This window comes from Passer domesticus, chromosome 7 (assembly GCF_036417665.1).
Source record: "Passer domesticus isolate bPasDom1 chromosome 7, bPasDom1.hap1, whole genome shotgun sequence".
Classification (NCBI taxonomy): domain Eukaryota; kingdom Metazoa; phylum Chordata; class Aves; order Passeriformes; family Passeridae; genus Passer; species Passer domesticus.
In genome coordinates, this window is record NC_087480.1 from 46,121,828 (window position 1) to 46,134,026 (window position 12,199).

At 37.3% G+C, this 12,199-nt stretch overlaps 1 protein-coding gene and 1 long non-coding RNA gene across 18 annotated transcripts in view; one reads left to right on the top strand and one right to left on the bottom strand.

Moving 5' to 3' along the window:
* Window positions 1–12,199, top strand: part of EVI5 (ecotropic viral integration site 5) — a 74,362-nt gene that overhangs the window by 39,851 nt on the left and 22,312 nt on the right. For all 11 annotated transcript variants that reach the window (XM_064428218.1, XM_064428223.1, XM_064428225.1 and 8 more), the window contains 4 exons: window positions 837–977; window positions 1,501–1,659; window positions 3,192–3,338; window positions 6,105–6,200. In XM_064428218.1, the coding sequence (XP_064284288.1) occupies window positions 837–977; window positions 1,501–1,659; window positions 3,192–3,338; window positions 6,105–6,200 (543 nt within the window). The remainder of the gene's footprint in view (window positions 1–836; window positions 978–1,500; window positions 1,660–3,191; window positions 3,339–6,104; window positions 6,201–12,199) is intronic.
* The window catches only part of LOC135305086 (uncharacterized), a 70,838-nt gene that overhangs the window by 15,544 nt on the left and 43,095 nt on the right, over window positions 1–12,199 (bottom strand). The window lies entirely within an intron of this gene.

Consider the following 12,199-nt stretch of genomic DNA (forward strand, 5'->3'; position numbering starts at 1 on the left):
TTACTCAGCTCTCAAGAAAACCTGACAACTGTCACAGTATTATACATCTTTAGAGCCACTTGATTTTGCTGAAAACAACTACAGGGAAATAAAGCGATCAAGAACAGTTCAGCTTTGAATGTTTGGTGACCAGTGATTTGTTGTAGGGATATTGTAGACAGCCTGTTCATTTTCTTCCCCTCTTGTTTTTCTCCCACATTTCTATCATTAGGATTTCATCTCTGTTTTGCATTTCCTGGTGTTTCCATGTTTTCTGTTTAGCCTTCTCTCACTTTTCTGCTTTTTCCTCATGTGTCTTGCATTTTCCATCTCTAAGACCTCTTGACTGCTTGTTGTTTATAAATATTAACGGATGGTTCCTTTGCCAGCATATCTGTTCTCCTTTTCGAAGGCTGATGACCTACTTCCTAAAAAATTAATTTCCATTTGTTATTTTTTCCTGTAAACCTAAATAAATGTTATAGCTTTAAGGTGTAATTTCAGTTCATTGTTGCTTTACTTTTTATCAACTAGCTCAAAACCTTCCAGATTACTCTCCATACTTTGATGGTGTGTTCAAATATTTTAAATGTAACCTTTTGTTAGGGATACCATTCAGGGAAATCTTGAAGTCAGAATATCTAGAACTACTACCTTATAAAATTTTATTGTAGTTGGCAATTATTTATACACACTTACAATATCCAGAAGCTTAGATTTTTTGATGATTTTTATTTTGCAGAAGATGTGCACTTTAAGTTTTCGTAGTTATTGTTACATGTCTGTGTTATTGGACTGGGTTTCACTAAGCACAATTTTATTCAAATACATATTTAAGAGGATGGTCCTTGTTGCAGAGGAACAGCTCTCTCCCTGATGAGGAAAATGTTGCCAGACTACAAGAAGAACTGATTGCAGTAAAATTAAGAGAAGCAGAATCTTTGATGGGTCTCAAAGAACTGAGGCAGCAAGTCAAAGATTTGGAGGAACACTGGCAGGTATGGGTTGTAATACAATTTTATGAATTTTTGTTTCCAATGATAAAGCATAAGACTATAAAATTGAGATACTGAGATCAAGTAGAAACTAATTATTATGGATCAAACTGCTGAGGTGAAAAATCCTTAAATTCAGCTGTCACAAAAACTTAACTTCAAAAGTATGTTAGAAATTGATGCCTAGTTGTTATAGATGGCAGAGGGCCTGTGCTGCCAGCTAACTGTAATGGTAGGAGGAAAATACCTGATCAGTACTCCTACTTTGCTGCATGTTAAAAAGGGCTAGAAATAGACAAAAGTCTCAGGATATACTTGCAATTCACTGACTTAATGTAGTTGGGAATGAATGTGTTCAGTTTTTAATTATCTGTTCTTAAAACCAGTAAATTTCCATGAGTTTCTAGCTTTTAGGATCAGCAGGGGAACTCTAGCTATTTGTCCTCATATAACTGAGACCTTAGATGAAGTAAGGAAACACCAGGAATGATCAGGCATTGCCAACAAAACCATGCTGTTTTTCTAGCGTCACCTAGCTCGTACCACTGGAAGATGGAAAGATCCTCCCAAAAAAAATGCACTGAATGAGCTACAGGATGAGCTGATGACAGTGCGGTTGAGAGAAGCAGAAACTCAGGCTGAGCTGAAAGAGACCAAACAAAGAATGATGGAGGTGGAGACACAGGTATGTCATTGAACACTAGAGGTGTGGATTGAGCTGGATGCTGGCAGTTTGGTGTTACATGGTAGATGATCTTCACTATCTACAGGCAGGACTTCAGTTCCAAAATGTGTGATGTTTTTGCTTCTGTTAGATGGGGATGGGAGAATCTGTGCATGCAGTGCAACTTTCATGTCTCTTCTTTAATCTTTTCCAGGACTATGCTGCTTGAATTTCTGATTTGGGTTAATTGTAAACACTGAATGTGTCTTAAGTCATTAAATCTTAACAGGTGTAACACAACAAAAGTATGTTTAAGGTGTTTTAAGTTTCACAAATCTGATTGGCAGTTCTGATAATAGTAATGTTTAGGTGGCCGTGTGTGCTTTCTTTTGATGATGTTTGTGATTGATTTTCTGCTGAGGTCATGAATCTGGTTACTAAGCTGTGGACTCAGCAAAGCAGCTGTGTTTGGTCAGGGTTTTTTAGCACAAGGTTTGTCTTTAATGCGACAAAATAGAAAAGCATGGGTTATGTCTGCTGAGGGTTGTGCAGAAAAGACAATCATTCTTTTTGTATAACTAGGGAATAACTTGCTAAGCACCTGAAATGAAAATGCACTAAAGTGGTGATGCATATTGTATTAGTAAGCTTTCACTCAAGTTAATAAGCACAACGTGCTGATGATTGAGAAGGATTTGTGTGAGGCTTCTAAGAAATCTTCCCATGAAAACCTGCTAAATGTTACTTTTTGAAAGAGATCTATGCATCCACAAAATTAAACAAACAACAGCTTTACTTGAAAAGGTTCAGCAATTCCAGAAACCAGGAGAGCATGTAAGGATGTGCTATTGAAGACAGATGAACCAACTGCAAGGCATATGAAGGCTTCTTTCTGACAGAGGCACCACTTCGTCTACACCAACTGAACAAGTTTCCTCTTGCCTTACAAATCTTGTTTTGGTCAGTAGGGGGCGGAGAGATCCTGCTGTTTGGCTCACATGTATTTAGGTGCTTCTCACTTCAGTGTTACACACAGGCTTTGTACGTGCTTATGCTGCTCAGCTGTCATCTGAGAAACATGCCATTCTCGTGGTATGGTGTGCACAGCTTCAGGTACAAATGCAGTGAGTTGTACCTGTGCACTGATCTCAACTAAGGTGCCATGCTGCTTTCAGGAATTCACTGGACAGGGAAATGTGCAATGTCAGCATTTCTGACATACCTGGTCTTTCCTGGATGCATAGTGTAGTTCACAAAATCTGCCTTACCTAGGCAACAAATTGGGAAAAAGAGATCTACTGGAGTGTGGTGGAGCTTTGCAATAATGTTCTTACAGTGAGTCATCTGTTTAAGAACAATTTGAATATCCTGTTGATAAACAAAATATTATGCAGTCTCTTCTGATTGCACTTGGAAAACTCTGAACACTTTTTCATCAAAAGTTTTTTTATGTTAAATCATCTCTAAGTCTGTTTTGTCAGACTTCAGAGAGTTAGATTAATATTCTTTCCTTAACATGTATTTTGCTTTCTTTTTCTGGTCATAAATTTCAGAATCAGATCAATAGTAATCACTTACGAAGGGCAGAGCAAGAGGTTACCAACCTACAGGAGAAGGTGCAGTATCTTTCTGCACAGAACAAAGGACTCCTGGCTCAGCTGAATGAAGCAAAACGTAGACAAGCAGAGATTGAATGCAAGGTAAACGACACCTGAAAATAATATTTGTGTGCTAATATATGTACATTTTAGTCTTGTCTGCCATTATTGGATAAAATCTTGTCTTAACTGAGAAGCATAAATCATAAAACCAAAATTCTTTTTACTGATTTTGACAATATCATTTTGAATTTACTATCTCACAAAAACCACTTGAGGTTTTGACAGAGCTGCTTCTTTGTGGTTCCACAAAGATAAATATTTACTTTAGAGCGTGGTTCTACTCAGAAAAGTGTCTGTGTGTAATAGAAAAAGACACTCCTCAGCAAGAGACTCTTTCAGGTTTTCATTTTTCTTACTGTCTTGCTGGTTCCATTTGTTTCTAAGTGGGACTTGAATGTACAGTGCAGCAAAGAAATAACTTCTGCTGACTCCTCAAACTCCTTCACAAGCTTTTAGGAAAAAAGACATTGAGTCTTAACTAGAAGAAATGTCTTCTACTAATTTTCTTGTTTGCCATAACCTCTGGTTTCCTGAATAGTATTTTTTTAATGCTGAGATTAATTTTATTGATTTTTTTAAAATAATCATAATCTTGGTGATGCCTTTTTCATATAACCCATAACTTACTTGGTTTGATTAGTTTTTGATATTGAGGGTGCTCATTAATCCTTAAGAGATCGAGGATTGAGACTGTGTAGTCAATATTCTGGTTTTATGTTGACTATGTAAAAAGCAATATGTCTTTAATCTGATTAATGAGTTAGTACAAATAAATATTCTCAATGGGATAATACATTTCTAGAACAATGTTCTAGCATGGGCTAGAGAAAAGTGTGACAGTAATAGACAGAGCACCAGTCATAGCCTTTAGAGATTCTGTGAAATTCTGAAAGTAGCTGTGGGGAATAGCCAATGAAGTATCTTCACTGACATACACTAACATTAGATCCTGAAACTTGTTTTGCAGCTAGTAGAAAAAAAGGTTAAAATTTACACTGTAAGATGTTTTACAAGTAGTATTTGATTATATATAAAAAAGAACAACAGTTATTCCTGATTTCTATTAACTGATGTTGGATTATTTTTTTTTCTTCTCCTTTTTCAAGTTGTTTGAATTCATGCTCTAGTTTTATTTTTGTCTTGGCTATGTAGCAATATTTCTACTGTCTCAAAAAGTATAAATTTGGATTTTCAACTCCAAATAAACTGGTATGTTGTTTTGGGAGTTTGTAATTTTCTTTTAAAAGCTATCTTGAAATGCGTAAGCAGAAATTAAATTTTTTGTAGCCAGTTGCATCTCATACCAGCTCTATGGCAACTGTTTTTGCCACAGATGTGTATTGTTATGTTTTTCCCTTTTTATCTGACTACTGCTTCTACAGCAAGGACTCAATTTCAAATTTTTTCTTGAAACTCACCACTGATCTTTCTAATCAGTTGTGCTAAAGAATTTACAATTTAAGATTTGTGCCCCCCCACACACACAATCTTGTCTTTCCTACCATATCAACTTCTGTGGTAATTATTGAGAACACACTCTGTTTCAGAGATAAAGCATCAGTGCCATCTAGAGCAGCACTATTGGCTCATCTCTGATACCAAAGTCAAACCAAGCCAGTCTTTCCTTCAGCTTTCAGTTAAATACATGCAATCCTGTGGACTTGTCGGTTTGGCTTCATTTGAGCAATCGTGTAAGAGAATTTAGCAAGAATGGCTAAACTTTGTCTAGAACATGATAGATTTCTCTGAAATGGGCTCCACTGATTACAAATGCAGTTAATTGGGTCCTGTAGATTATATACCTCATTACAGGAATATTTTAAAAAGGAACCAAAACCAAACAAATAGCATGTTCAGAAGTAGCTACTATGGATAAGCTTTGATATGTTTGATTTTATTTCAGCTGTACTGTCTAATGAAGGGTGATTGATTACTGTTTGTTTGAAGCACATTAAAATAACCGAAGTACTGGAACTGATTTGCAGTTGATACAGTTTAGTTACACCAGTCTGCTATAAAAGTAGGTGTACCTGAGCCTAATCTGTCTCTTCCCAGAGCTGTTTGCTCTTCAGCTGATAGTATTGCTCACTAATTATCTAACATTACTTTCTCTCTGTGGTTGTACCAGGCTGCTGATAATATAATGTTGTTTTATGCTCTGAAGTCTTGAGGACTTGCCTCATGAAACTGGACATTTTTTTCCTCTCTTTTTCAAACTCAAATTACCTATCATTTATAGACAGACTAGTAGGTTAAACTTACAGTGGGAGGCCAATTGTATGTTACGTGCATTAGTATTTTATTCTAAAATGTCTTTGCCATATACTGTGACTAAGATAGCTGGACTAAATAGGGTTGAGAATACATTTGCTTTTCTATTTAATTTTTTTTTTTATGACAAAGGAAATGATGAAATAAGTAACTCTTGTGTAGCTTTGATGTTTCTCTATATATAATAAGTCCAAAATTAAAGCATGAGCTCGTTTCTTTTATAATGTTGATTCTTTTTCTTAATTTACAGTGTAATATTTATGGAAAACAAGACAGTTGTTTTCTGGACCTTGAAACTGATAACAGCAAGTTTTCAAATCTGCAGAGATTTTTTTTTTTGATTAATATACTTTAGAGTTTATATTAGATTATTACATACTCCTCCTACGGGTTAAAATTAAATTTGAGTTCTTTAGAATAGTGGTAGTTTGCAGAGCAGTGTATGAAGTTTTCTCAGGATTTTGAGTAAAAGCAGTGCAGTCTTTAATCAGCCAAAGCTGGTACTAGTTAGCTCCCATTTCTGATTTCTTTCAGAGCAAAGAAGAAGTGATGGCAGTCCGGCTCCGTGAGGCAGACCGCATTGCAGCTGTGGCAGAACTCCAGCAGCATATTGCTGAACTAGAAATCCAGGTAACAAGTGATGGCATTAAATGTGAAACTTGATACTGATTAGATTTTCTACTTTGTGAGTTTTTTTCTTCTTCTACTGTGTTTCTTCATTAGCCTGCTGTGAATACAAGACACTGCTTTGCCAAGTGGGATAATGCTGTATTGCTGATTTCCAATACAAGCAAAGCCTCAAATCTAACTTGGGCACATACTTGTAAGCTTTTAACAATTCTTCTGTATAAATACTGTGTTAAAGGCAACCCTCTTTTTAACTCTAACTTCTGTTTTTTTTTTTTTTTCTCTTAATTGGTACTTCTTACCAATTAATAGATGAGATTGAAAACATCCTGTGTCCAAAAAAAGATGCATACAATTTTGGTTCCAGCAGCCATTTTTTTTTCTGTTCTTACTCTTCTGCTATGATCAGTATTGAAGGATTTATTGTAAAACTCTTACTCCCTTCATGTAAATCTTGAAACCAGAAATATTTACTGCTACCACGTCACTGTAGGATCTCAAGATGCATCCTTTGGCCTCTGTGTTGTTCCTTACACTTTCAGTTCCTTTTGAAGCTTTCACCGTCCCATGAACTTGCTGCTCCCTTGATGAGAAAACCAGAGACTGCTGTGCTTTATATTCTCTTGGCTTTGGGAAATCATGATGTCTTACTGTAGTCTGACCTTTCTATAATCATATCCTGTTGTCCTGTCTGAATTCTGATGCAAAGTTTTTCTTGGTTATTTTTACTAAGTTACAATCTAGTTACTCTCTGGTTTACTTTTTTTTTAAACCTGGTGTTGCTATTGTGTTCTTCTCTCTGAAATCTTTCCTTTGAGGTGATGATTTTACTATATTGTTTCAAAGCCACCTTTTCCCTATGATTTCTCAACAACTTGTATCTTTTTCATCTCTTCGTATATGGAATGTACAAATTTCATTGAGCTTGCATGAAGAATTTTTGTTACATTTCCTCTAGTGCAGCAGGCACTAAACTCATTGAAAGTTAAAGCAATCATTTCTTTAAATCATATACTGCTTAGATAATGCTGTGATCTGTACATTAGAAATACCTAGGTAAGTATGGTAAGCATTGCATAGGAATCATTTATCATCTAGTAAGATAACAAGAGTAGCTGAGTTAAAGTCAATCTTCTGCTCAAACTGACATTTTAAAAAAGAGAGGGGAAGTTTAAAGGTTACTTCAAACAATGTGATTTAGTAGGTGAGAAGTGAGTACTCATTTTACATTATTTTTACTGTAGCACAGACTGCAAATGCCATCCTGCTTCCATTATTTGATAGATTCACATCTCTCAAAATGTAGTCAGTATCTTATGAAGTGGTGAATCCTCATATGATCAGTTGGGAATTTTTTGATAGCTGTTATGCAATTCAAATTGTGTTTATTTTTTAGTGTAAATATATCTGACTTGGTTTTCTGTTGTTTAACTGATGAAACCATCCATGCTCCATCATTTGATTGCTCTCTCCTATTCCCTTTCCATATTTCTACTTAACCTAAGGATCCCAGAATTGCATGTGGATTTTTATGATACCTTGTCGTGAGACAGAAAGAACTGCAGGGATGTAATCTATTTTATAACTCCAGCTAATACATCCAAAGATCACACTGTTCCTGTTTTGTCATAATATTGCACTCTCTCAGGTTCAGTTGTTTATCCACATTATCTCTCCTTCCTTTTCACAAGTACTGCTTTGCACAATGCAATTTTTAGTTATGTTTTTATTCTAAGATTTTTGTTTCCTTCCAAAGTGCATTTCAAGTACCAGTTTTTATGGTGTTCTCAGATTATCACCTGCTAATGATTTCTTGAGTCTGATCTTAGTAAAATTCTTCATTTTCTTCACAAAAGTGAGAGTGGCTGTGCTTTCTTTGTATACAGTGTGGAGTATGAAGTAATTTTGTGGCTGAGGTTCACGTTCATTTGATGAGTTTGCACTGTTTAGGTTTTTGGTGAACATCTCAAACTTATTCTAGCAGGAAAGATAATTTCTTCAATTGTGAAATACAGATTTCAGGTGTGAACTTTACAGTATTTAAAACAAACAATTTAGCAGAATTAAGTTCTGCTAATGTTGATTTATTTATTTTTGACACTGTAGACATTACTTGAACTGCTTTTATTGAACTGTGATAGATGTGTCTTTTTTAAAATCTAAGCAGATATTTTTCAACAGTGTGTTTTGCCAGCAAATACGAAACTTATGATCAAAACTTCCTTTTTGGGTAGTCATGCTCAAAAGCCTTTGAAACACCTGCACCAAAAGAAATGTAATAATGGAGTTGGAAATCCTAAATTCCCAAAGCTTTTCAACCATAAAACATGCAATTGATAATAGGGCTTAAACAAAAGCAAATTTGAAAGGAGGTTGAAAGTCTAGATAACTTCTTCCTCCCTGGAGATAGAGCTGCCTCCCACTCTCTTCTGTTCAGCCTGTAATCAGGTGACAGCTGTAATTGCTGTCACCTGATGTGGGGGACAGAGGCCCTTTTAATCAGAACTTGCCTTAATGACTTGAAATGCAATATTTAATACCAGAAATGTATTTAGCCAGTCTTGGAGCATAGGCACCAGGGTTAAAGTACAGAGGCACAGTGCATCACAAATAGGTCTGCTTGTCCTGCTGTTTCAAAGCTGATAAAAATGAAGGGAGGAAGTTAACCTACCACATAACCTTCCCTTTTTTTTTTGAGGGGGGTGGTGCTTTTCTAAGAAGCTCAAGGGATTCATTGCCAGGTCCTCATGAGCCATAGCAACGATTAACCTAAATTGCAAGTTTTTATTTTAAAAGTTTATGTAGGTGTAGGTGCAAGACAGTGATGTTAAATTTGTAATGCAGAGTATCACTACTCCCACATAAGAACTGATCTGACATCACACACACACATGCTAGATTTAAATCACAGTTTCTGGGTCACTCTTAGTTTTGGTTAGTAATAATGACAGGGATGGAGAGTGAACTATCATTCAATAACAGATGTAATTCTGCAAGAAGTTGTCAGCTTATTATGTTGTTAAGAAGTTATTTCTTAATATATTCTAAATGTCACCTTGTCTTGTTTGAGCATTCAGTTAATGATGCTGAGCTTTTAAACTTTTGTGTAAGTATATTGAAATGCAATGAAATGCCCCAGAAGTGACAAAGAAAAACCCTGACGTTATAACCCTGTTATGTGGAAACAAAGGTTTACTTTGTCAGCATTTGTTTACTCCTCTGTCATGTAATTTTTCTCTCACTTGCTAGTTCAGCTTATGTTTGGGAGGTAAACATAGAATCACAGAATGGCTTGGATTGCAAGGAATCTTGAAGACCTTTTTCCAATCTCCTTGCCATGGGCAGGACAGCTTTCCCTAGACTAGGTTGCTTCACCATCTTCACACTAAAGAATTTCTTCCTACTCTTCCACTCTCTTCCTTTCTTCTACTCTCAATCTACCCTTTATCAGTTTAAAGCCATTCCCTGTTGCCCTGTGACTACGTGCCCTTGTCAAAACTCCCTCTCCAGCTCTCTGGTAGCTGCCTTAGGAGAGGGCTCTAAGGTCTCCCTGGAGCTTTGTCTTCTGTTGGCTGAGCAGCCCCACCTCTCAGCCTGTCTTCCCAGAAGTGCTCCAGCCCTCTGATCACCGTCATGGCCTCCTCTGGACTCACAATAGCAGTCTATGTTGTTCTGGTGCTGGGGACCCCACAGCCCCCAGATGGGGTCTCACAAGTGTGGAGCAGAGGGGCAGAATCCCCTCCCTCGAGCTGCTGGCCACACTGCTTTTGATGCAGCCCAGGACACATTTGGTTTTCTGGGCTCCAAGTGCACATTACTAATTCATGTCCAGTCTCTCTGCCACCAGCACCCCCAAGTCCATCTTGGTGAGGCTGCTCTTGATTCCTTCATCTCCCAGCCTCTATTGATACTGGGGTTTGCCCTGACCCAGGTGTCGCACCTTCCACTGAGCCATGTTGAACCTCATGAGGTTCCCATGAGCTGACTCCTAAAGCTTGTTCCGGTCTCTCTGGATGGCAACCCTTCCCTAAAGTGACTTGGACATATTTAGCAGGTTTCTGGACTTTGAACAGGACATTTGAGCAATTTATTAAACGATGAAGGATGGATTTTTGGATGATTGGGCTGCTATTTTTTGTATTGCCACACTGGGGAGACGCTTACATAGAATCATGCAATCATTTAGGTTGGAAAAGACCTTTAAGATCATAGAGTCCAGCTGTTCACCCAGCATTGTAAAGTCCACCACCAAACCATAATCCTAAGTGACACATCTACATGTCTTTTAATGCCTCCAGGGATGGTGACTCAACCACTTCTTTGGACAGCCTGTTCCAATGTTCAACAGCCTTTTCCATAGAGAAATTTTTCCTGATATTCCATCTAAGCCTCACCTGAGGCAACTTGAGGCCATTTCCTTATGTCATTTCACTTGCTACTGGGAGAAGAGACTGATCCACACCACCATATATAACCCCCAGCTCCCTCAGCTGCTGCTTGTAGGCCTTAGACTCCAAACCAGCTCTCTCGCCCTCCTATGGACATGCTCCAGCACCTCAGTGTTTATCTTGTGTGAGGGTCCCAAAACTGCACACAATATTCAAGGTGCAGCTTTTACTTTCTCACAAAGATTAGAGATTTACACCCTACAACTAAATAGCTTGTCCTGGTCAGGTTGCATGCAGTTGCACAATCTCTTGTTTCATCCTTTCCTAAAATTAAAAGAGCCAAAACTTCAGGTTTGCTTCCTCAGGAAGATAGTGTTTCTTGTTTTCAGCTGAACTGGGAGCATCAAACTGCAGCAAGGATATATTTCTGGCCTAATAATTAGCAAGTGTTCCTTCTGGTTGCATATGGGCTGTCCCGTTGGTCTACTGATGTTGTTTTGGTTTTTTAAGTTTTTCCCTTCAGTAATTGAAAGAATATAAAAATTCAGGCAAGGTTGCATCAGTTACAAGCTGCAGTCACTCAGCTGCCGAGGGTGAGGAGCAGTAGACCAGTGGAAGTGTAGGCAGGTTGAGGAAGCAGAGTGGGGTGGCTGTAGCCTCTGCTTGGCAGCTTAATTTCCTTCCCTCCATTTCTATGCAGGCTGGGACATGTAGTATTTTCTTAAAATTATCCATGGCTGGGTTGAGCTGGGCCGTACAGAGCATACTTGTAATATGAAAAACTAGTTTTACATCTGAGTAATCTTAAAGTAAAAAATACCCGTAAGAATTAATTCTTCTTTTTGTTAGGTTGATCTGGACAGACAGCAACATCTCTTCTTCCTGCTGTGTTTCCTGGCAGATTCAGAGAATTTTGTCACATTTACCCTATCTCTAACCCGGTCAAAGCAGCTTTGAGAACAACTGTAAAGGAAATCCATGATTGTGCTAGTAATCTCCCCACAGCTTAAACTTTTAGCACTATTTCTTTAGAATGAAGCCTTTCTATGACCTCTGTTTAATAACTTTTCCAAGTACTGACTGTTCAGTAAAGAAATTGTTTCCATCTTTTCAAATTACAGGAAACCCTTTTTTTACTCTTATCAATAGTGGTGTGTGATGTTAGTGATGTGTTTTTTGAAAGTCTAGAATGAGTCACTGTAAAGTCACTGAAAGGACACTAGTTACCACATCTACCCTTCTGAATATACTTCATTTACATTTTTAATGCGGTGTCTTTTGCCACAAAGTAAGAATTTTAAAGCCTCTCCTGAAAAGAGGCTGAGGCAAGTTGTTACCAAGTAAATATTTCTAAGTCAGAAAAGATCAAATTAAGGGTGGTAGGGAAACATCCTATCTTCCTGTGATTTTTAGTAGAGATGCTATCTGAGGAACAGACAGTTTTCTAGTGTGCCTGGAGTTTATCTGCTTATGTAAACTTTATTTTTTCCTGTGTTTTTAAGTTCACAGTTATTAAAATGAAAACAACCCTTGATGTTCCCTTATTATTTAAAACAGCTTATTTTCCTTCTGATATATATTTACTTTCCTATCTGATGTGCTAATTGAGTGCTT